At 38.8% G+C, this 26,865-nt stretch overlaps 1 protein-coding gene across 7 annotated transcripts in view; it reads right to left on the bottom strand.

Annotated features, from left to right (window-relative positions):
- LOC122813133 (phosphodiesterase 4D interacting protein) overlaps nt 1-26,865 on the bottom strand; it is a 1,898,306-nt gene that overhangs the window by 600,492 nt on the left and 1,270,949 nt on the right. For all 7 annotated transcript variants that reach the window (XM_044085281.1, XM_044085280.1, XM_044085276.1 and 4 more), the window contains one exon: nt 22,286-22,425. In XM_044085281.1, the coding sequence (XP_043941216.1) occupies nt 22,286-22,425 (140 nt within the window). The remainder of the gene's footprint in view (nt 1-22,285; nt 22,426-26,865) is intronic.

Here is a 26,865-nt window from a genome sequence, read left to right as displayed (position 1 = left end):
AATGTGCAAAACTCAGTTACGAGGCCAGCCGTGAAACATGAAAGTGAATGAACGTAAGAGGAAAGGCATGTATTAGGCATAACATGCATTATCATGAAAAAATGCATCACAAAAAATAGTCAGGCAGTGCTAATACTCCTTTCCTTAATCATGCCCTCAAATGGGTAATGATTGTTGCCATTCTTACTGCCAAAACTCATCTTTCCAAATCACATAAAACATAATGCCTGCTTGTTTCCACCCTAGCTACTACCTTGCAATGACCATATCACAGACCTTGTTGTTTTACAACTGTACTCTGTGACCCTGCAGGCCACTGTCACCAACAGCTTGTCATACGCAACTCCTATGCTTTCTATGAAGAAATGCATGCTAATGGTATTTCACTCAGACCCATTCCAGCCTTCTGCAAGTCCACTGAATTTCTTATAATCCATACTACAACACCTTAGCTGCATATACCGTGACAATAAAAACTACATCTGGAATCACGTCACTTTCCAAGGAAAAAAATCAGCCTTCTTGATAAGTAATTTGAATTTTTTCCATGGGATAGTGCAGTAATTTCTTTTGATATTATGCATTACTGACAAGTGCATGATTACACAATACAGTTTGCCACTACATTTGGGAAGCCTTTACCTTAGGATATTTACAGTGATGCTTCTTAATTGTGAATTCTACTATAAACTCTCCACAAAACACAACTATAACATCCACCTGGTATTACCTAGTTGTATTCTCTCCAAGTGAAAATGTAGCCACGACACACATTTATGGCACCAGGTTAAGAATTAAAAATGTGCATTTTTTTGTTCTGAATCTCTGCACACTGCTTCTACAGACCCTTTACTGCCATGTACGTTTACTTTACTACACCCACAGTGGTACTGATGCTGTGTCTAATTTCCCTGTGGTGCTGCTTACAACCAGTTTTGGCATCATAAACTTGAATACCTAAAATCTGTGTGTGACTACACACTGCTATTTCAATATTAAAATATTTTTACAACTAATTTGCTTTTAATGAATTAATGCAACTGTATAGACAGAGTCTCAAGATAAAACAAATACAAATCTCATAAAGTAAATCTCGTAAAGTGTTCCTCATGTATTTTCTCTGTAATAATTAGCTCCTATATAGACTGTTATGACCATTCTGCATATATTACTTACACTGCCCAAATCATGGCTGAAAATGATCCACAACAGTGTACCTACCTGGTAAATGAATTAAAATAAAAGGAGTCCTTCACATTTGTAAGTGACTTGGCATCACTTTTTCAGTCTGTTGCATCATGGAGATACAACAGTCCTTCATAATGTGTACCAGTGAAGCCAGCTACACGCTTTAAAGCATGGTGACTGCAATATGGAAACATGCAGAAATTACATCAAGATAACATTTCATTGTAGAGAAACTTCCTACAGACACTTATGTCAACGACATCATCCAAGAGCCTGACACACAGTGTGATCAATGACATCATCAAAGAACCTGACAGAGTGTGATTGCCGCAGTTGTGGAGGTCAAGAAGGGAACAAAACAAGGGAAAAATATAATGCCATGCCTCTTAAAAAAAGCAAGCTTTAAGACCACTTCCAGGAGTACTATAAAGGCTTACTACAGGAAGTCCAGAGTCTGTCTGCCTTGCGATGCTCTTGACTGGGGAAGAACTAACAGCTCCGAGACAGAACTTTCTTAAGAGTACATATGGAACACACAGGTCTATGGTAATGACTCTAGGAGCAGACCTGGACAACCGGCCTTAATACACAAGTCAAGGCCACCAAGACAGCACCTGCTGTGTTGGACTCTCTCAAAAATGTTTTCAGACGTAGGAAAGGCAGTACTACCTGACACTTTGGGTCCTCATACTTTTTGGGATGTTTGTATTTTTTGGGGGGTACAGGGTAAGTAATAGAAAAAAAAAGACAGAGAGGGAAACTGAAAAGGAAGCCAGGGGAAAGATGACCAAAAAAGAAGAGCAACTCAGAAGAAATGATATTTTCAGAACTGCTTGCCACAGCATAAATGGGACTGGCATAGTCTTACAAACTCTTTGTTCCTTTTGTCTTCATACTTTTGGTAATACATGCCTGGTGATAAACACTTGTCTATGCCTGTTTCACAGCTACTGGGAAGACGCTACCCATTAACGTTCCCTTACTTCCAGACAAGAAACAGCACTTTCAAAATTAAAGTGGGTTATATGGAAACAGACTATGGAAGCGGAGATAAATGTCTTTTTTTCTGTAGATTCTTCGACCTAAGAATCTGGGAGCTCTGACAACTTTTTCAGAGCCTGGTTCACATGTAAGGACCAGAACTGGAGCCAGTGAGACAGTTAATGACCCACAATCCGAACCTAGCAATGTTAACCTTGATTAACAGATTTTTCCATTTACGCATGTTAATGTACTTGTGCTTACATCTTTTTTTTCATTTGTATTTCAATTCTTTTATCCTTGGGCCAAGCCTGAAACTGGTTATGTGTGAGCAGGATTCTACTCCACTTAAGTGTTAAATAAAATAATAAATTATCTTGCCTACCCCATTCAAAACGGATTTTCATTCTTCTGCAGATTTGAGAGATACTATGACCTATGTCAGACTCAACAGATCACACAGGAATCTGCCCTGGAATGCTAGCCCTGTTCTGTTATATCCAGTATTAAAACCTGTGCTGCTTTACACCTGCAAAAACATGTGAAAGAGTGAAGGAGTGAAGGAGTGAAAGAGTGAAGGAGTGCTGCTATCATTGAGAAAGTCGCTGAAGCATTAGAGAGCAGTCATGAAGGTCATGTTGCATACCTGGATCTGGCTAAGGCCTTTGAAACGTTCCCTGTGTTGGAATTGTAAATAAGCTTAAAGGCCTACATTTAGCCCCTTATACTGTAAAACTGATACCAACCTGCCTGACAGATCAAACTCAGATAACTAAAGTAGCAGGTCCCACCTCAGACAGCAAACATGACTAGTGGTGTTGCCCTGAGGCCTTTCTTTGGCAGCTACTTCTTGGATCCAAACCACTAACTCAGACATACATGTAACTAAATTTGCCAAGGACAGCAAGCTGGGCTTTGTTTGCTCAGCATCTGATACAGTGTTACTACTGCAAAGGTCAAACTATACAAGTCAATGATGTATTATAAACAGGCTTAAATTAAATGCAAAGAAGTGCAACGCTGTCACCTTTTGTTAATCAATGTCGACAGCAGCTTACCCCTCTCCAAACTTATAAGACCATTAAAGATCTTGGAAACTTCACAGAAAACATCCTGTCCTTCGATCATCACATAGTAACAGTACTTAGGAAATCTTTCTAATAATCTAAACTAATAGCTTAATGTATCTCACTCAGATCATAAGAAATAATCATTCCTCTAAACTCTACCCTGATCAGACAAATTATAGAATACAATACCCTTTTTATTATGCATCTATCCAAACACATCATGCAACTAGAAAGACTTGAGAGGTTCCTAACTAAAACAAATGACCACATATAAGACTCCAGAGGTCCCAAACTAAAAAAGAATGACCACACAAAGACCTTCTCTACCTGCTTGAAACTCTACTTCTATTCTACGTCTCTAAGAGACTCTCGTTTGGTGATTTATGTCTAGTATTCCATGCTGTTATGGACTTGACCTCTCTGATCCACAACTCTACACTCAACTCACACTAAAGACGTCATTTCCATCAACAAATAAATATGACACATGGGAGGGACAGATTTACTATGCAGTACTTTTCTCATCTCCAATATAATTAATATAAAAGAGAGAGAGAGATACCTTCATTCCCTTTAAGGCATAATTTGATGACTGAATGGGCACCCATAAATTCATCCCAGATCTGACATGCTTTACCCTCTTGGTGGCAAAAGGTGCCTTGTGAAGGTGGGTACTGGCTAGGTGATTACGATCCATCAACAGATTCTGCCTTTTGAAGTTTATGAATCTAGGAGTTGAGAGAAAATACCCCGAGTAGGACCCAGACAACCCAAGTCTGAATACTAGCACAAGTACTGAAATAGCCAGGTGGGGAAGAGGGTATTGAATGGCTGATGCTGGTTCAGCCATCAAGCACTGACTGTTGATTTCAATACCACCTTGTCTGTCCCTGAAGCTGCTACTGCTACTGTGTGCTGGTATGGCAGTTCTGACTAGGGGAGATAGAGTACCTGGTCATTCAGTACAGAGCACATCAATTTGACTTTATACTGTTTTGGTTGGTTCTGTTCCTTGGAATCAAGAATAACTGTATTGGATGGATTCCTTTACACTTTCTGTTGGGAGTGACATTTGCACTTGCTCCCTAATGACATACACATAAAAAGACTGCCCTTACTGAACAACAGCAATCAGAAAACTAACTCTCTGTCCCTTAAACTACTAGTGCTGCGTGTGCTGGCAGTGTTGACCTGAACAGGGATTTGAGTATCTGGTGGTGCAGGACACATCATAACAGTTAAATTCTGAACTGTTTTCATTGGTTCTTTTCTGAGGGATTCCCTTACGCTTTCTGATAAGAGAGATATTTCCATTTGATCCCTAAGGGCAAGCACATAACAAAGACTGCCCTTAGGGAGCAACTGTGACCGATTTTGTGGACAGGTGTGACTGGTTGAAAGGTTAGAGAGAAGGACAGAATCAACTTAAGTCAACTTTCTTAAGACAAAAAAGAAAAAATTTTGGTAATTGTAAAATAAGACAAAAATGGGGTGTTTAACAGATAAAAGACTATAGAATCTGAAGCACCAAAATACACAAACAGGCAAGACATATGAATTATACGATCACCTGTGGTAGCTCTAATCATTGCAAGTGGACATACTGAATTCTGCTGCTGGTGGCGTCCCGTTAAATAGCAGGTAATTCATCATTATGGTCACTAACAATAAGGGAACATAACCTTTACACTCTAAAGTGCAAATATACATGTCAGTGGATTCCAGACCGTGTATCAGCTAACTAAATTAAACCGGTGTCCCAAATAAGTAAACACCACATCTGCTGCAATTCAAGTAGACTTACTACAGTTAAGCAATATACAAACTGGGAAGTTCCAACACACCGTTAAATCAAATACAACTTACAATCACTGCCTTACACACACAAGGCATGGATGAATTTTACTATCTTTACCTGGCAGAAAAGGGTTATTTAAACAATTCAAGACTTGGAGGATGCTAACAGAAAACAGCTCAATCCTACCAAACGAGGGAGAAAAATTATAGTGTCAATACTGGCTTAAATTATACACAATAATGAAAATGCATACAAAAATATCAGCAGATGAAAGCTTACAGGTCGACTTCGATTATTTGTGCTTGGAGTATAATAACTTGGAGAACCAATTGAACTAGTACAGATACAGAAAAGATAATTCAACAAAAGGATCTGTTGTCTCAACAGGACCAGTCAATAGAAATGCAAAGTATGCAGATAAAACAAAAGCTTAGCAAAAAGAAGGCACGGCCACGTGATGACTGTGGCGGGACTTGGATACAGAAAACCAGTATGGGAAAAAAAACACAAACAGGTACACTCAAGAGGAAAATAATTTAACATACAATACAAAAATGGAAGGCGCGTAAAGCTTCTGGTGACCTGAATATTTGCACTAAATGGCTTACTATGGCATAACAGCAATTCTGATTTAGAGAACTGCCCTTTACAAAAAAAAAAAACGACATAACCAATTAAAATAAAAAAAAAAATAGTTGCTGGAAAGCAAGAACACTGAAAGCAACAGTACAGAGAAAGTGTGATGAATTGAATGAAATGTTAACATTTTCAGTGCTGAAATGTGTATAAAATGCCTTATGAAAAATAAGGAGAGATCAGGTAACAGTTACATGTCTTACAGCCTATACCCTGAAGAGATCAGGTAACAGTTACAATGTCTTACAGCCTACACCCTAACAGATATAGATGATGCAGTAAAAAAAAAAAAAAAAAACTATTAATTAGCACACAGGATGCAAAGAGATGAATGCAGCAGCAAAAATTACTATTTAAGGAAAAAGTCAAAGAATGAGGTTATTTCTGTTAAACAGGAAATTATCAACTTCTGTAAAGAAAGAGGAATTAATGTTGCATTTAGTCCTTCTTCAAGACACTCAGATTATGTCAAATTGCGAGTGAAATGAACAGTGAGTTACGGAGGTTATTACTTAGAAATCCTAAAAAATACACATTTCTTTGAGAAAACCTTATCTCAAGAAATAAGTGCAATTTGTCCCTAGTAAAAGTTAAGTTGTGAGGAAAATAATTCTGGACTCAGATATGACATATCCGGTTAAATATTTTTCGAGATATAGCTGATCAGACTATAAAGAGCACACAGATCATGCACACACACTAATTAAAGAATGTATGGCTGTAGGAATTTTGACTTAGCGAAAGTATAAGGAAAAAAACTCCCATTACTGTAAAACAATACACGGTACCACAATTACAGAAAATAAATGTGGGGTGTCTTGGTACAAGTCAGTCCAAACTGGAGTTAAATAATGTCTTACGAGGAAAAACTAGTCACAACGGCTCTAACAGCATAACCATCTTGTACCACAGTAATCTTTTACAGCACTCAAAGTTAAAATGATAGGGGGGGTGGACTTTATTACTACACTTCTGAGTACTATGCCTGGACAGAAGGCAATAAATACTGCAGCATTCCATTAGCAAGACAGAACACCCCAAGATAGCTTCCACAAAGAAAGAATGTAATCAAACACTTGAGTCCTTTCTTCAAGGATGGCTACATTCAACATGTTAAGTCTAATACAAGACAGGGTAAACTCTGGATGGCTTACTGGCTAGCCCACATACAGATGTAAATAAACATATCTCCAACTACATCTCTAGACCACTTAGCATAACGTGACCAGTTTAAAAAAAACAGGAGGAGAAAGAAAAAAAAAACATCTATGTCTCATTATAAGGTTAACTATGGAGCCAAAAAAATCTTGTTAACATTGAAGTGGAAATGAATTATTAGATTTAACAGCTGACGAAAGTTGGAGCAGTATGTGTTTAAATTAGGCAACTGAATAAGTGGATATGTTCGACTTTCAGTTTAGCGACTAAATGTAATGAAAATAAATGCTCCATACTGGAATACATGACAGAGTCAATACTAGGAAAAAGAAAATACCACTGGAAAAATCTATAAACTGTATCTGGCAGACAGCTACATAAAATGATATTAATTTTAAATGCTTATTGAATGGAATTGAAGAGGGATTATAAAACAATGTTGTCGTCTAAATGCACTCCAGACAATGATGATGATACCCATTTGTTAACCAGACAGGTCCACTGGACACGCAGTCCTTTTTCAGTGGAGACCTGGGAGCAAAGTCTGGTTAGGTGACTTGCTCAAGGTCACACAGCAGGCAAATAAGGCCACAGGGAATCAAACCCTGTACCACAGTAACTACAGTTCACAACCATAACTCTCTGCAAACATATTTCAGGGCTTATTGTCCTAATAGTAAACAGACTAACTGAAGACACAACAGAGACACTGGTGCATAATTTGTTGCTAAATAGGTAAGTGACAGTTCCAAAAAAGGAGAAAATGTTTGTGGAGTCCAGTCTTAGAATGTCTTACTATAAAGGAGAAGTTGCTCTCAGAGTCCCTTAAGAAAATCAAGGCACATTGTTCAGTTGGCCCTAATACCCAGTTAAACTTTTATCCTTCAGAAATTCCAAGTGGGTATGTTTCAGGAATCTGGAAAGAGGCTACTATTATAGGTTCATATTTAATAAAATGATGTTTGTTTTTGCCTCTGGTGTGGTTTGATTTATTTTATTTTTAGTACTTTAGTACCTTTGGCTGTTTTTTGTTTGCTTAATCTTTAGAAGGACCCTGAAGGTAATAAAGAAGTAACTGAAAGTAAAACATTTTTTTATTTGTATAAAAAAATGAATGATGCAATATTGTAAACAAGTTTCATAATAATGTACAGTCTGGTATTTTAGATGTTACGTGGGAGGAGTTTATCAGTGATTGTTGTATACCTTTAAGATATTAAGCAAGTACCTATTTAGGTGCAAGATATACCAGCTTTACACTGTATGTAACAAGATAACGACTGGATAGATGCAAATTTAAATTAATATAATAATGTGATCTTGGTCTGCTGGTATGTGGTTGTAAAAAAAGAAAAAGGTATTGATCATATTACATATAAAATTAAGGTAATTTCCCCTGTTTTTTACAGAGGTAGATGTCTAGATTGATGCCCTTGGTTTAAGCCATCTACAAATGTTTTAAGCAAATGGGTTTGAAAAATATGACAATGATTAAATGAACGGGAAATGGTTAAGTTTACTGCATCAGCAAAGTTATTAGTTTTTTTTTTTCATTAGCAAATGCTCTTATTGAGAGACAAGATGTTAACAGATGCGTGCAGTTGGCCTTAGGACGTTTATACATTGTGTTGAGTGAAATTCACAAATATTCCTTTGTGCATCTGAAAAGTTGTTAGCAGTTTTTTTTCTTGTTGCTGAAAGCTCATCTCCAAGTAAAAAACAAACTGTAGGGGCAAGCAGTGAACCTTGAGACATTTGAGCATTCTTTACTGAGAGAAATGTAACATTTAAAGGTTCAGCAGTGTGCACATCAGTGAAAAATAAATAAAAATTGAAACTGGGAAATGAATAAGAAGTAGTAGCCTTTCCAACAGGATTAGTACTTTAATGCATGTAATAGAACAGAGCACAGTTTAGTTTATTTAAATATAGCCAGTGCACTCTTTCTTTGTGCAAAAGTTAATGTTTCTGAAAGTGGGAGGGGAACAGAGATAAGAAAAGAGAGCAATCAGTGTACATGGGGCACAAGTCTGTGACATCCTCTTTAAATGGATAACTCTACTTTTAGATTAGGTAATTTCTGCGGGTAAAGCCATCCATTTGGGTCAGCTACTCCTGTCTAGAGGAATAAATGTCAATTGCTGAAAATGTACATAGTTTTGTGTGTGTGTTCCAAGTTAAAAGAGGATGGGGTTCTGAAGTTTATTTTTTTGTTTGAGTGTTTTCTTTGAAGCAAAAAGTCTTGAAAATGAGACACAGATTCAAATGCAGACAAGAAAGAGCAACTGCATAAAAGATCATCATACCACACATTAGTGTGTGCATGTAAGCCTAATGTTGGAAAGATGCATTCAGAAGAACTATAATGTATAATATGTGAGAGTATTAACTTTCTATAATAATGGCTACTCTGTTCATATTGTCATGGAGTGTAAAGGGAGGCTGGTGTAATGGTTAAGGTTATATATATAACCTTATAAACACAAGGTACAGGGCTTGATTCTCATACGGAGTAATGGGCTAGGCTTAAAATGGCCTGCAAAGGCAGTTAGCCTAGTACTAATCTATGAACCTATAACAATACATATTGGCAGTTTCAGTGATGCAAAAGGTAGCATACTCATCTTTGGCACATACGGGTGTGAGTTCTATACCCACACCAGGTAGATGGATTACAGACACTATAGTGTGGCATAATGGGGTGCTGCACTCCAGGGTTTGTCATACTTCAGATGAGATGTTAAACCAAGGTCCTATCTGCTTGAGCTAGCGGTAGCTCAGGTGGATGCAAAAGATCTCATGGCACTTAATACAAAGAGCAGGGAAATTCCTCAGTGCCCTAACTTCCCGGTGCCTTAATTAAATTCCTCCCATCAGTATGAATACCATTTCTAATCAGAAAAAAGCCATTAATTTAGTGGGACTAATCAAGTCAAGAAAAGTATAAACAAAAAAATAAATGTTGTTGTGTCTTTCAGCTTTTCCCAGTTAGGGGTCGCCACAGCGGAACTCCGTTCCGCTAATGATTGGCAGTAGATTTTTACGTGCCGAGTTGCCAGCCCGGACGCATAACCTTCAACAAAGGTACGCCCATTAACTCATGTCTCCACACAGAAGACGCTCTAGCTGAGAATCGAACAGGACAACGTCTTACTGTGAGGCGACAACGCTACCGCAGCACCACCACCGCAGTACCATAAACAAAAAAAAAATATATATATAATCAAATATGAGAAAGACAGTTCTCCACAACAGAGTTGTTAGGCAGGGGAACAACTTTACAAGAAGCATTTTACACAATTGAAAGCTTTGAACAAATTAGGAGTGCTGGACAGATTTTTATGGCAGCAAAGCCTTTTTGGTGAGAAAAGGAAGGTGGGCTCTTATATGAGCCATATCTGGGTTTTGAGATGCTGTTTAAACTGAAACAATGAAATATACTGAGACTGTGAATGTGTATCTACAAAATACAAGAATACAAATTACTATTTTCATTCTGGAAAACTCCTCACAGAATGCTTTTGTACATAGCATACAAAGTGCTGTTTTCTAAATGTATGTGTATTTGTTACTTGTATTCTTATCATGTTATGTACTTTGTTGTTTTCAGTAATCCCCAGCTGAGACTGAAATAGGTCCTTTGTGATCAGTGTTCTACGTCAGTTAAGAAATTCAAATAAATAAAATAAATACATTTACTTTCTACAAGAAACACATTTGGTAACTTTAGAAACTGAGGTCTACATCTGATGCCCACAGAAATAAAATTCTACAGCCAAACATTAGACAACAGAACAGAAAATGAATATTCCCAGTGAGATGCTTGATAATCTGGAAGGCAGGCCAAACTGATGGATTTATAATAGGTTCATAGGTAGGTACTAGGCCATCTGCCTGAAGGCATTTATAAGCCTAGCTAGAATGTGTTGACTTATGCTGCCCTTTAGATTAGTTCCCTGTGCCTCTGTCCAGCAGAACCACTGAAGTGATCCCTGGGGTATACTTTCTGTTTCCCATCCACTCATCAAGGTTTCTCTTGAAGAGGGTTAGTGAGGAGCTCTGCTTAATTGTAGATTGGAATCTTGTTCCAGAGCATGGGAAGTCTCTGGGACAGGAATCTATCCCTCCAGCACGTCCTATTTATTGTTGTGGTGAGGTTTAGATCCCTAGAACGTGTGGCTCGAGGGGATATAGTTTTCTTTAGGTGGAGCATGTCCATCAATTCTGGGTTGGACATGACCTTGTATATCAGGCAGAGATCACCTCTGAGTAGGCGGTATGCAACCGAGTACAGCTGGAGTTTCTTTAGTCGAGCTGCATAGGGCATCTGTTTGAGGCCAGTGATCCTCTTGGTGAGGTACTTCTGTGGTCTTTCCAGCTGTTACAGGTGTCTTGTAAGGTACATCCCAAATGGGGCGTTGTACTCTATGACGGGTCTGATGAGTAATGTGTAGAGGGGCACAATGACCTCTTTTGATCTGGATGCAAACCCTTTTATGATTAGGTGGACCACATAGAAAGATTTTCTAACCACTTTGGCAATGTGATTGTCAAAGGAGAGGTTACTATCTACTTGGGTACCCAGATCCCTTATTACGTGTCCCGTATTTAGGGGGCTACCACCTATGTGGTAGTTTGTGTGTACTATGTTTATTCCAAAGGGGATGACTATGCACATTTTGGCATTTAGCTTGAGGCCATGGTTTTGACACCAGGTATCTGTCTCAGTGAGACCCTTTTAGAGGATGTCGGTGGCAGCTGGAGAGTCAATTATAGCCCCTAGTTTGCAGTTGTCAGCGAACTTGGTCAGCCATAGTCTTCTTGTGCTAGCCTGTACCTCTGAGAAGTATATGCCGAACAGGAGGGGTCCTAGGACTGAGCCCTGGGGAACACCATTTGTAACCGGTTTAGAGTCAGACCTAGCTCCCGCAACTCTTATGTGGGTTCTGTCCATGAGCCAGTTGGCAACCCATCTCGTGACGTAGGGGTTTATGTTCAGGCTGGTGAGCTTGTCTATAACACCTGAATGGGGAATGGTGTCAAAGGCAGTGTTTGGAGGTTCGCAATGTCTCTGTTAATGAGATCCATGATGATGCGCTCCATAGCCTTGCAGACCAAGCTAGTCAGGTTATAGGGAGATAGTTCCCAGGGTCTGTTGTGGCTCCACCTTTGTGGAGTGGAATAACTGTTGCTGTGTGCCACTCTATGGGCACGTAGCCTGTGGAGAGGCTGAGTTTGAACAGTGTGTTTAGGTGAGGAGTTAGTTCATCTTTGAGCTCGTGTAGGATGCAGCCTAGGACACCGTCCGGTCCCATTGATGCTGTGTTTTTGGCTTTGGAGAGGGCTGTTTTAACCTGAGTGTCTGTGAATTCAGGGGCACTACATTCTTCTGGTATGGTTATGGTCCCTTTTGGGGGAGAGAGGGGGTTAATGTTTGCACTGAACCCGTCTGCCAGGATGTTGGCAATATCGGTTGGTTCAGTGTATTTTGTGCCATTCTGCACTAACTCCAAGCAGATCTGAGAATTGCCACTTAGATTCTTGACATAGCTAAAGAATGCCTTGTGGTTATCTTTGCAGTCCTTGGCAATTTTTCTTTCGAAGCTAGCCTTGGATGATTTTATGAGGGATCGTAGTTACCTGATGATGCTGATTAGGGATGTCTTCCCTTCTTGGGATTTTACTCTTTTCTGTACTAGTTTCCTCCTTCTATTGTATAGCTTGTTTATGGCAGGGGTCCACCAGACTGGTTTCGTTTTCTTGGAGGAGTGACTCTTGGTTTTGCTTGGGATAGCATGATCCAAGCATTCATGTATGTGCCCGTAGAGTGCATTTGTAAAGGATTTTGCAGCTTGGACAGTGTTATCCTTTAGCATGGGGGCTTTGAAACTTTCCACCTTGGTCTTAAGTAACATGAAGTTTGCTTTTGAAAAGTTTTTCACAGAGGTTTCTTTGACATGGGGTGGGGGCAGAATGTGGATATCTAGAATTATTAGTTTATGGTCAGATCTAACCAGTGAGGGGTTGACCTCTGGTGTGGAACACTGGTCGCCCATGTTGGTGATGACCAGGTCCAATATGTTGGCACCTCTGGTGAGGGTGTTGACCAGTTGATCCGGGGCATTAGAGTTTATAAATTCTAGGAAATGTTGGGCAAGGGAGTTAGTAGAGTAGTTCTCACAGTTAATGTTTGGGTAATTGAAATCACCCAATATCAGGGCATTTGGTAGGACCTTTATTTTCCTAGTGTTTCTAGAAATGTGGAATGAGGGTCCTGGGACATAGTGGGTGGTCTGTAGCAAGCTACAATTTGGATTGCAGTTTTGCCCGTTGTTAGTTGCACGTGGATGATCTCTGAGGCATCATGCTGTGCCACTAACCTGGAGGTGTGGGTATCCTTGATGAATATGGATAATCCCCCACCTTTTGTATTTCAGTCCGGGTTTTGTGGCTGAAATGTATGGTATGAGTTGTAGCCTGGTAGTGCTGGGGTGCTCCCTGTTACTGCACAAGCAGGAAAGAACTAAAAGAAGAGTTTGTGAATAGATCTCTTATATCACAAGTGTACTGATATGCAAGTGGGAGGGTGCCCATCTACCCAAGAAGGGGAAGGCTGAACAGCTCTGGACACTGGGCCAGGCAGCATTAGGACTTAAAATTAAATCTATGTTTTTGCTTTCCTGACACAGTATAGAGTCAGACACGATTCAGAGAATATGGAAATTCCTTCTACCCGACTTATTTTTCAAATACTTATATTAACAATTCTATTTGTTCACAATCGGTACTGTAGTAAAGCCTTCAGATAAAGGCAACAATGTGATTCTTCTAAATAGTTTAAAAATGAATGTCTGTATGAAACAGTTCTGTAATGTCTAAGTCTACAAGGAATGTACAAAAGGGGATTATTTAAATGCAGGAAAAACCTTTCAGGAGGAAGCTGATTATAGAGTAAAGCTAGGACAGTTCCCTACAAAGGAGTACAAGAATGACTGTGAAAGAACTATGGATTCTGTCTTTTTCGGTGTGTCCACAAAATCCATAACAGCTTAAGTGATGCACTTTTTCGACTGTTTCTTCTCCCAATGGATTAAATTCATCAATGCAACAGCAGGAGGGTAACTAGTGACTTAATCCACGTAATAATGGTTCCCGAGGAGTACAGAATGCAAACGCAGTCATGCAGGCACTGCCAGGTATGAACTTTCAAACACAGCAATTACATAACCTTAATGCTGGTATCATGTCTAGTTCTAGCAGTATTAATTGGAAACCTCCTACACTGAATGACTGGTTAGCAAATGGAAGCGTGGGACAGGAAGTAGCTACACAAGTAGCTGGAGGGAATAATGCAAAAAATAAATTGGAAGAACTGGATAGGAAAATGTATAAAATGAAAAAGTTGCAATGTAAAAATGTTTATTTGAAGGACTGTATTACAAATGGGGTGGTGCCAAAAGGGCTTGGCGTTATCCAGCAGGTCTAATTGAGAACTCAGCCCTGCACAATGATTTAATAGCCATGTTTGATGGGCATGGCTTTGAATTATTAGAACGGCTCATTAAATACAACACTAAAGACATTGATTTGTTGTTGGTTGAGTGTAACTCATTGCAAACACAATTGTTGTCGGAAGCTGACTATGATAGGTACAAGTACGAGCATCAGCGTATTATCAGCGTATTTTCACTAGTATTGAGAACAATATTGTGGAATTAAAAAGAAAGAAAAATAAAAAGTTGGCTAGAGACAAGCATCAATACAGTCAAACTTTTGTCTATCCAAAACCCCCATGTGTTTATAATAACAGTAATAACGGTGAACATTCGCAGTTTAATAATAAAGGAGCGATGTTTGAAGAAAATGAGCAACAAAATGAAAGTGATTTGCATAACGATGACGACTATGAACAATAGTTTCCACCTTTAAGGCAGTCTGAAAGGATCAGGAATAGGAACTATAATTATGGTAACAATCGTGGTAATGGTCCAAATCAGGATTTTTATATCCCTTCCAGAATGAATCAGAGGAGGGGGGGCAACGATACCCAAGGGACGATTATTAACTGAATGTGCTGGTCAACTGAGTTCTATTGAAACTGATGGTACTAATGGTATCTCAGATGAAGTTGGACAACAAAAACCTATGGTTATTTTTAATGAGGCACATGATTTTAAAATTTATAATTTTTCTTGTACGTTTTTTGATCAGGAGATGGCTGATTTCTTAAGCAAAGGTTTGACTTTTGTTCCTGCCTCTGAGGTATGTTTAGCTACTGTACGCATGGATTTTAAACTATTTCTTAGGAAACTGAATTTTAGAATTATGTTTGGTGAAAATCACAACCATTCTGATATGCAATTGCATACCACCAGTACTTTTAATCCACCGTTACATCTGGCTTTAATTTTGTATGAGAAGGCTTGTGAAATTGATATTAGACATCTGTTAAGCAATAAGCATGTCCCTTTGATGGACAATTTGAGTTCTAATGAAAGGAAATTACTTACATTTTTAATGCAACAGAATATTAGAATCATGAAGCCAGATAAGGGGGGTAGACTGGTGGTAATGGATGTTTTTGATTATAATGACAAAATAATGCAGACACTTAACACAGCCACATATGAAGATGTTAGCAGAAATGCACTTAATGTAGCATATGAGATTGAAGTATTTCTTAATAACTTGTTTCTGGACACCTATAATTATTTACACATTATTGCACCTACCATTCCTTGTATTTTTGGCTCACCTAAGATACATAAAGATATAAACAATCCACCACTAAGACCAATAGTGGACGGGTGCAACTCCATAACTTATGCATGTGCTAAATTTTTAGATTGTAAATTGAAAGGTTACTTGGATGGTCAAAAGCAAATCTGTAGAGCTTCTTGGCATTTTCTCAGCCTTATTAATGCAGTTGATTATACAGAGGATATTCTGTTTTTAACGATAGATGTAAAGGATCTTTTCTCTGTGATTCCCCAGCAGGAAGGTGTAAACATGATCGAAGAGTTTCTGTTTGAACAAGGAGTACCACAAATTGACATCAACTTGTATGTTGATTTATTTGAAGTGGTTTTGACCAACTGTTATATTATGTTCAACAATCATTATTATTTACAAAAGATAGGAGTTGCTATGGGTTCACCCTGTGGGACCATTTTTTCCAACTTGGTAATGGCCCAATGGGAACAGAAGCACATATTTACTAGTGCATATGAACAGCATACTGTCCTATATTTGCAATATTTGGATGATATTTTTATTTTATGGAGGGGTGAGCAGCAGGTGGATGATTTTATGGAATATATCAATGATTTTATGGAATATACCAATAATACAACTACATTTTTGAGGTTTACGTACAATGTTGATGGACAGGAGAGTAATTACTTGGATGTAAATCTGAGAAAGGACAAGGTCAACATGAGGTTTGTAGCAAAAATTCACAGAAAACCAACCTATTCGAATAGTTTTCTTCATTATACAAGCTCCCATCTTGTTATTAACAAAAGAGCGGTTATAAAAGGCCAATTGATGCGTTAGTTTACATAATGAATTTCTTGATGAGTGTAAGAATCTTATAAACATGTTTTTGAGTAGGGGCTACCCAGAGGACTTGCTGAATGAATTGTTTCTCGAAGTAAAACAAAAAAGAGAAAATGGTGATTTTGTACCTACTCTCAATACAGATGGATTATTGGTGGAAATGCACAGGGCTAATCAAAACATGAGAACTGATTATGTTAATGCCTTTATAACTACATTTAATTTGCATTTTTTGAAATTAAATACATTTTTAAAATCTGGAGGCTTTTGGATGAGGAATCAATTATTACCAGCAAATTTCAGAAAGGTATTAAAATGATTGCAAGGAAGGGTAGGTATATCAAAAATCTCATTGAACGATGTTACAGGAAAGAAAAAGGTGGGGGGTATGAAAAAGTACGGCATGTGCACTTTTTGTAATTATTTGTCTCAAGGTGAACAGGTTGAAATAAATGGTAAAAAGTATTATATTCATCAGAAATTGAATTGCAAATCAAAAGGGGTGGTATATGTAGCTAACTGTAAAAAAAGTTCTGTGCATTATATAGGAAAAACACAAGAACGCTAAAAGAAAGGGTTTATGAACATTTGTATGCCATAAGGAGGGGGAATTTAGCTGGTGCTTTAGCGAAACATACACAGGCATGTGTTGATCATAATTTCAAATTTTGTGCCATTCAGCAAATTTATGAGCAACCAAGGGGTGGACCCTGGAGTTTAATTTTAGAAAAACTGAATTAAGATGGCAATTATTATTACATGTGCCATTAACAGTATTTTAAGGTTAAAAACTTTGAGTAGATGAACTACTAATTAATAATTAACTTCACTTTTTAATAAGCATAGGTTTTATATTCATTCATTTTTATATGTATATGTCAAAAATTATATATTTCTAGCATAATGTATGTTTAACAGTTTTTTGTACTAACAGTATGCTTACATCATTTCCTTTTGAAGTTGTGATTGGGGGCGGTAACTGTTGGTGTACACTAGTATTTAAAGGATTCTCTGTATTAAATGGTGGTCTGATGAAGTCTGCCATTGAGTAGATGAAAAGTTCTTTACCATTTTTAATGTTTAATAAATTTCTGTTTTAGGAAGTATCCTCTATCTTTTCGCTTATTGGTTTTTTAAGTGATGCACTTGGTAGACTCATTCTTTTCAGTTGTGGTTACTTATCCAACAGCAGTGTTTTTTCCCTACACAAAAGTTTGCAATGATGCATAGAAAAAGTGCCTTCTAAAACAAAAATAGTACAGCCTGCAATCACTTTAGGTCTGTAATGGATATCAGGATAACCAAATAAAAATTAAAAAAAAAATTATCAAACATACAATCACAAAATCATAATATCTAGAGTTAATTCTCTTAATTAATTAGTTTTGATTAAGTTCCAAGACATTAGGAATTAAAGTGCTTATCTCTTTATATGCATATCATACCCTCCTTAATCTTAAAGGTACAGCAGCCAAAATCACTATACATAAATTGTCACTATACATTAATCATTGTGTACATTACATTAAACAAAACATCAAAACTAAAATAAATATATATATATATATATATATATATAAATTTTATATTTAAATTATATATTTTTTTAAATATTCTGTTTAAAGCTTATCTGCACATAATTTTAAAACTGGTAGTAAAGACGCATTATTATTCAACCTGGGGGTGTAGTACTATCGAATCTAGTTTGCCAGACTAGTTTTTTATATTCTACTCTATTTTGCCAAGCACTGCCCTTCAGGTTGTAGGCTACTATTTCTAAAATACCAAAGGCAAACCTTTTCAAATGCAGTTACATTTTTTTCCATAAGATTTTTTCAGGTTAAAACCAATGGGGTTGCAATCAAATTTTGTTTATAAAAACGGTTTTAACCTGAAACATCTTAAGGAAAATAATAAAATATAAGTTAATGATGATATTACTGGGGGGGGGGGCAAGAACTGTAGAAATTGCACCTAGTGTAGGTACATTTGGGTGGCAAACAAGGTTACATTAGAAGGTAATTGCGTAACCCTACAAAAAGATAACTACAGAAATAAGGGGCTTCTATACACAGCTAAATGTTCTTACTGTCCTTTCTTCTATGTGAGGAAGACAGAGAGAGTATTCAGGAAAATAATCTATGAACATAATTATGATATCCTTAGGGGTAATAAAAATAATGCCCCATTCAGACACACTTCTATTAGTGAGGGTTTTGAAAAGTTCAACTTTGGTATTTTAGAAACAGTAACCCATAACCCAAGGGGCGGTGCTTGGGAAAATAGAACAGAATATAGAGAACTAATCTGACAATTTAGATTAGATGCTACTATACCCCCAGGTTGAATGATAAAGTGTCTTTACTACCAGTTTTAAAATTATGTGCAGCAAAGCTTTAAAGATGATTTTAAAAAAATTTACAATCCAAGCATAAATTTGTTAACATGTTTTACATATATATTTTACGTATTTTTGTATTAGTTTAGACATTGTCCTATTTATAAAATTGTTTAACATAATAATGTTTACAATAATTTATGTAAAGTGACAAGTACTAATTTTTGGCTACTGTACCTTTAAGAATTAAGAAGGGTATGTTATGCATATAAAAGGGTTAAGCTAATTGTCTTAATTAAAAAACGAAAAACCACAGTCACCTTGCTCCAGCAAACTAAAGTAACCTCGGTGCACCAAGCAGCTTAAGAAAGCCAACAAGAGAAGTTCAAAAGTTCTAAACGCAAATTTTATTCAGAAGCGTTTTCGCCGTGCTCACTGGCGTGGCTTCTTCAGAGAACAATGCCTAAGAATTGACAGAAGGTGTCCAGACATTTTTTCAAAAGGCTAATGTCTGGACACCTTCTGTCAATTCTTAGGCATTGTTTATATGATTTATTAAGTTACTGCTTGAATACATTTTTAAAAAATATTTTTATTGTAATATTTTGTATGGTGTTTAAACACTTTTATACATTATATTATATTTTTAATCATCTTTATAAAAACTTGTAAATTGAAAGTATTTTAAAATTTGTCATGACATCACTTCCCTTCTACAATTTATATATGGTGTACTTAGTTTATTTTCATTACTTGTTCTCTGAAGAAGCCACGCCAGTGAGCACGGCGAAAACGCTTCTGAATAAAATTTGCGTTTAGAACTTTTGAACTTCTCTTGTTGGCTTTCTTAAGCTGCTTGGTGCACCGAGGTTACTTTAGTTTGCTGGAGCAAAGTGACTGTGGTTTTTCGTTTTTTAATTGGGTTTTTGTTTTTTGTACGTTTACCTAATTGTCTTAATTAACTGGTTCTGATGAAGACATTAAGAATGAAAGTGCTCAACTTTGGATATTATAATTTTGTGATTGTATGGTTAAATAACATTTTTTTAAATTTTTTATTTGGTTATCCTGACGTCCCGATATCCGTTATCAACCTGAAGTGATTGCGAGCTGTACTATTTTGTTTACAAGTCAACACAGAGCATTTGCATATCTTTACTTAGTTCTTATCTAAAACATTCAGCTGTACTACTGGGAAAAACTTTAATTATTTTGTTTTTTCTGATAATGACTCAGTGGGCCGCTGCCCTGGCCATAAGATGGCAGGGGGTATGACTAGCAAAAGCTAAAAGTGCAGGAATACAGCACTGACATTGATTTACGACACCACAAGGACATTATGGCTACAAAATGAATGCTGATATTGTATTTGCAGTCACAGCTGAATTTCAGAAGAGTTTACTGATTGACGTAAGACAGTAGTAACCATAGTAAGCTGCTTGTTACTGTTTTTAGCAGGCAGATTACTACAGTTACGTGACAGAAGACTTTTTTGTCTTCAACTTGAGTCCTTTTTTTCCTTTTTAATGTGAGGGGTGTCAGTTTGGGGACCTGCATAAGGTACCAAATGAGCTGGATATGGTTCTGCGGGCTACCCTAATGGCTCTGTGGGGGCTTATCAGCACCCTAATAGGGCTGGATTACAAGCTTTACAATTTTTCTTAAGGTACTCCCCTCAAATTGTATATGCAGTTTATTAGAATTGTGTTTAGATATACTTTTTTAATTAATGTTTCTCTCTTCTAATTGCAGGCTTGTGGTAGAGGTACTACCACTAGGGAAAATATATGTAAAATTTTAATATTACTGCTTTTGTTTTGCATTTTTATTAATTTATCAAGTCATTCCAAACTAACATACCACGTACATACACACACAACCTCTAGAAACTTCCTAACATACCACACCCTCCAAATAAAAGCCCAGGATACATATGAACACAATTGGGTTGGTTGGTGGCTAGGCTTATAAAGACCCTGGTGGTCATTAGCCTAATATATACCTATGTTTCTCCATAGTGATAAAAAACAATGAAACAGGTCATTGTAAAATGAGTCCTAACTAAACAAAGGGTTTTAAGCATTATGCACCCCCCAAACAATACTAAGCCTGTGCAGTTCCTGGTTCAACTCTTGATGTCATGACTCATGCCAGAAAGAGCTAGAAATTTTTAATAACTATGCCAATATGAAAAAAAAATAGAAAGTTAACCCTTGAAATGATGCTACAAACTCAGATCTTGCCCCATTACTGCAGTTCACATACAACACACCTCTGCAAAGAAGTTGTTTGCCTCTGTCTATGGTGGCTCACGGAACTATGGGCTTCCCTACTGCTTTAATCTCTATTTTAACTAAGTACTTTCCTTAACGGAAAGCGCTAATGCTACCTTTCTTCACAGTCATGTACAATTATCACATAAGAAACAAATTAACGTTTGTTATCCTTTTGCAGCATTAGTTACTCTGTTGCATATGCCATGACAAACAATGTTAAGTGTAGAATGCAGCAACTCCACCTAATTTAAAGGTAACTCATTTTTACAACTTTGAAACATTTTCCTCTCTCCAGGACTCCTCTGTAAATGGGTCTTGTCCACCTGCACATTCCTGGCCACAAAACAAAATGAAATAAGCAGCTACGGTCACATCCCATTTACGATGTCCAACATACTTAGCAATGGCTACTGATGGTCCCTTTCAGCAATGCTTTCAGGGTACATGTTTGGCTTCTCCTGTACGCTTCTGTTACACATCTCTTCCTAGCCAAAAAGGCCATCAATGAAGTGCTTAAAGTATTCCTATACACTGTGCTTCCCTCCCGACAGAAAATGCATCAGAATTCGTTTTCTGCACCGTGAAATGAAGTTAGACTTCCCTACTGCCAGATGCTCTAGATCTAGAACCACTTCATTTATATTGCAGCTTCATATCTCTACTCTCCCAAGCAAAAAGAGGCTTGTGTATGTATCATAGGCCAAAACAGTGCAAAGAACATGCGCTTCTGCAGAACCACACACAAAGAACACCAGCACAAGGGTACTCCAGTACCACCACAGATTGTCATCCAAAGTGCACAATGGTGAATGCTGCTCTCTACAACATGGATATGAGCTTTTTCTTTAAACATGCATGGGTCTATGACATCGGACATCAAATGGTCAAAGGGAGAAAATAAAACATTTTATTTGGCCTGTGCGCAAGGAAAAAAATAACTTAAAAATGGAATGATGGATGTAAAATACAGTCAATAGGTTTCCAAAACAAAAGTTACAAACACAATAAATTAAAAAAGGGGGGGGGGCAAGGTGCACAGATTAATTTTTTTTGTATCGCTGCACTTAGTATTAATTGCACAGTTATTTTGTTAGTAAAAATTACCCCAAACCCTAAAGTCAGGCAGGCACTTCCCGTTAGTGAGTACTTTTTGTTTCCCCAAGTGAAATGTCATCCCATAATCCTCTGCAGTCACACACAAGACAGTCTGAACACCAGAAAGAACCCTCCACAGCTCAGGAGGCATGCTCGTGCGGATTTCTGAAACTCAGTCGTTCCCCACCTCCAAAATTGACCAGGGTTCCTTGGTTCCTATCCAGTCTGCTAAGGCTCATTTGGCTTCTTCTAAGGCCATCTTCCAGTTGTGACTGAAGTGCACGAATTATATCCAACCCTTCCTGAAGCTTTCGGTCTCTCTCATTGCTAGCAAGGTTTAAAGAAAAAAAAAAACAAAATAATAAATAAATGTAGCCATTCTTTTTGCATCTCACTACATACTGAAAATGGCACACTACTATTCTAGCCCACATACTAAACTAGCTCATGCTGCTTTATTACTGTTCTATTAAAAACAATTCGACTACATGGATTAGTCACTATTCACTACCACAAGCTAAAACAGATCTGCTATCATGGTCAGAGCATACAAGAAAAATAAAACTGTGTAAGAACCTACCATAACTGTAGATACTTTAGTAAATCACTGTTGTAGCAGCCCTATGGCTGGATATCCAGCCTGACTCCCAAAGTTCAGCACCCTTCCCCCTTGAGGCATGGCAACATCGACCCCTCCAAGATGCCAATATGTTTCCTGTATAAAACTGAAATCTGCCTATACCATCTTAGAGCTTTCTTTCCTTGGAAGAAATAACGGTATCTATCCTAAGAGATAACGAACAAGGTCCTAGTACTCCTACTAGACAGAAGGGCCCCCTACTTCTATGTGGAGGTTGGGGAAATGAGGGAAAAGAAAAGTTGTGTAAAATCTTATCATAACCATAGATGTCCTTCTCTTCACTGCTGTAGTATTCTTCACTTGAGGGATATCACCGCCAGATGGCGCTCTGACGTCAGCCAGTATACAAAAGCCTTTCACCACTGTAGAGTACGTGGTACATCTGCTGTAGGCAGCAGTCATATGTAGGCCCATAAGATGGACGTATGCACATATCATCCTCAGAAATGAATGCCCCAGGAGGAAATGCAGACTAAGGATTAAATGGTGTGTGTATCCATGAAAGACAGGAAACCAATAGGGAAGGCGGGAGGGACAGAACACTGCAGCAGTGAAGAGAATGACACTTATGGTTATGTAAGATTTTACACAACTTTTCTATGTCCTTCTATTCAATTGCTGCAGTATTCTTCACTTGTGGGAGAGTGCTAAAGCTCATGAGACAAGGAAGGAGGCAAGAGTAGAGCAACTCTCAATGAAGCCATGGAGAATGGCTCTAGCAAAACCAGTTCTGGATGTGGAGATAGAATCCAGTTTGCAATGTCTGGTGAAGGTATGACTGCTACACCAGGTGGCTGCTTCAAGAATGGCACTGTTATCCAGTCCTTTGAAGAATGCATTGGAAGCCATGGCTCTGGTAGACTGGGCCTTTACAGGGGAAGAAAGAGTCCTTCTATGGTTAGTGTAGCAAAAGGAGATGGTTTTGGAAATCCAAGAGGATATAAGCAGGGAGACCCTGTGCCCTGGGATAGAAATTGATGAAGAGCTGGTCAGATTTCCTGAAGGGTTTAGTCTGGTCAAGGTAGAGCCTCAGTTGTCTGTGAACATCCAAGGAATTTAGTATACTCTCACTGCAGTTTTGTGGGGTGGGGAATAAAGTGGGGGGAGTTGGATGGATTGGTTGAGAGAGAGTTAACCACGTTTGGCATAAAAGGATGGGGCAATCCTCAGAGACACCATGTCCTTATGGAAGACTAGAAAGAGAAGAATATCCATGAGGGCTTGGAGTTCTGACACCCTTCCAGCTGAAGTCAAAGCAACCAGCAAGACCATTTTCCAGGGGCAATGTTTGAAGGAAGCGGGCACTGCTGGTTCAAAGGTGGGGGGAGGGGTAGAATCAATTTCTCTAGTACAAAGATGAGGTCCCAAGAAGGAGGGATGGGTTTCCTGGGAGGTTTAATGTGAAGGATGCCTTTAAGGAACTGCTTCACCTCAAACCTGGAGGCAAGAGGGGAAGAGAAGGGCAAAGATGTAGATATGGCTGATGAGTAAGCAAGGCCAGCATTAAGCAACTTACACAAGTGGGATAAAACCACTGCAATTTCCACAGTTAATGGATTTTGATCCCTACATTGGCACCATAATGAAAATCTTTTCCATTTGGAAACATAGGATTTTCTAGTGTTGGGTTTTCTGGCCTCCTGCAAAACCCTGAGCACGTCTTCAGAAAAAATGTGGGTGACAGGGTTCTAATTCCTTTCAGACACCAAATCAATTGAAGAATCAATAAGGGAGGGTGAACAAGGAATCCTCTGTTCTGTGTGAGAAGGTCCACTCTGTGGGGTAACTTGTGGTGATGGCCCTGGGATAACTGAAGTGGAAGGGGAAACCAATGCTGTCTTGGCCAAAAGGTAGTTACTAGCAATATTTTTGGTTGGTCCTGCCTGATTTTGAGCAGAACCTTTGGTATTAGAGGAAGGGGAGGGAATACACAGATAAACATCCCCTTGCATGAGACAGAGAGGGCATCCACTTTCCAAGCCAGAGGACTTGGCACTCCAGCACAAAATCTTGTAAGTTGCCTGTTCAGAGAGGAGGGAATTGAATACCCCACTGATGGACTATGTCCAGGAACACATCCCTGTGAAGCAGCCATTCATGGGACTGAGTCCATGATCTGCTCAGTGAGTCTGCCACAAGTTTTTTGTAGAAGGGGATGTACACCACCTGAATGGGCATGTTGTGCTTTTCGAGGAAGTCCCATACTAGGAGGGCCAATTTGCAAAGGAGGTAGGATCTGGTTGCCCCCTGATTGTTCACATATCAGAGTACAGTTATGTTGTGGGGGGTCTAGACAAAAGAGGGGTCTGAAGGTTTGAAGGGCAAGGAGCAGTGCTCTCATTCCCTAATGTTGATGCGTTCCCTTTTCTGGGAGAGGGACCACCTTCCTCGGACAATGTATTTTCCCACAGCTACGCAACTCATGTCTGGGGCATCTGTGTAAATTTCTTGCACTGGAATCAGAGGGTGGAGAGAGAGTGAGTCCTGGATTTAGGGTTACCTGTTGATATACAGAGAATTTCCTTAAAGCAAGGGATCAGGGGAATGGGAAATTCTAGAGGATGTGAATGTTGGGTCTAGACAGACGTGAGGAACCACTTCAGCTTCCATGTGCGTAGTCTTGCCAGAGGTACCATGGGGATGGTAGATGCCATGACCCCTAGCACCCTGAGAAATTCTCTGCCTGTAATGTGGTGTAAAGGCAGAAAAGACAGGAAGAAGATCCAAAGATGATCTGCTTTTTGGGGGGATGAAGAGACTTTTAGCATGTCTGAATTCTGCACCCAAAGATAATGTGGTCTTGGGGTTGGAGAGAGGGTAGATTTTTTTATTGTGAACCCCAGGTTTCCCAGTAGAGAAATGGTGGTTTGTAGATTGTGTTGCAGGATCTGTGGGCTCAGGGCCTGTAAGAGTAGATCATTCAGGTATGGGAATATCTGCATTCCTAGTAGCTTGCAATGCATGATGACTGGGAGCCAAGCATCTGGTGAAAACTCTCAGTGCTACAGAGAGGTGTAAATGCCAGGAACCCACAGAAATTTCCTGTACTTTGGGTGAACAGGGATGTGCAGGTATGCATCTTATGTCCAGAAGTGCCATGAAACCCTGTGGAATGAGCAGAGGGATAAGGGGCTGGAGAGTAAGCATTCCGAAAGAATGGACCTTTAAGAATGTGTTGAGGTGGGACAAGTCCAGAATTGGTCTCCAGGGGCCATCCTTTCTGGGCACTAGGAACATCCTTGAATAGAATAATTTTCCCTTGGAAGTAGCAGGGACTTTTTGAATGGAGCCCTGTAGCCACAGGAATGAAAGGAGGTCCGGGATGAGGAGATGTAGCTGATCTTGGGGGGTTGGGAACACCCTGAAAGGTGGGAGTGGGCTGCCAGACCATAAAATATCCATTTCTTATGACGGAAAGGACCCAGTAGTGCCTTCCCACACCCTGAGAACTCTTGAGTGGTGGAGGGAGAGGGGGAGAGGAACAGATGTGGGGTAGTCACAGACTCCCTGCTTTGTCAGAAAAGAGCTGCTTTTGCTGAGAAGAGTTCAGAGGAACCCTGGTCCTCTGAGGTCTCTTTCGTCCCCTAGAAAACATATTGGTCTGGTGCTGGGAGCAGCTATGGACAAAGACAGGTTTTGAAGGAAAGTTCCTATAGAAACTTGCCACTGGGGAAACTAAGAGATGCTTTAACTCTGAGTTCTTTGGATTTTTCTTGAAAAGTGACACAGCAGCAGGGCCAAACAGAGAAGTGCTATTTAAAGGGGCACCCATAAGTTTGGATATAAAATCATTCTGAAGTGAAGTCTGAGCCTAGAAAACATTTGTTGCAGCTGCCTTAGCACAGGCCTCAGCAGCGACATAGCTGCATTTTATGGAATGTTTAATCACTTGAGAAGAGGCTCCCAACAGAGACAGGGCTAAGTTTTTTCCCCTCAGACTCAGGGAGGTCTGAAATAGCAGTAGTAGCCTGAGACAATAATTCTAGAGAATTTTTAGTCATGTGAATCTGGTAGTTTATAGCCCTGAAAGCTAAAGTGGCAGAGGTGGAGGTCTTTTTCCTTAATCTTTCCAAGGTTCTACTTTCCTTCTCTGAAGGCAACAGGGAAGTAGAGGGGAGCATCCTGGA

Source organism: Protopterus annectens, chromosome 10.part0 (genome assembly GCF_019279795.1).
Source record: "Protopterus annectens isolate FY-2018-M chromosome 10.part0, PAN1.0, whole genome shotgun sequence".
NCBI classification, from domain to species: domain Eukaryota; kingdom Metazoa; phylum Chordata; order Ceratodontiformes; family Protopteridae; genus Protopterus; species Protopterus annectens.
Note: the sequence above shows the minus strand (reverse complement) of the source record. Positions and strands in the feature narration are given on the sequence as shown.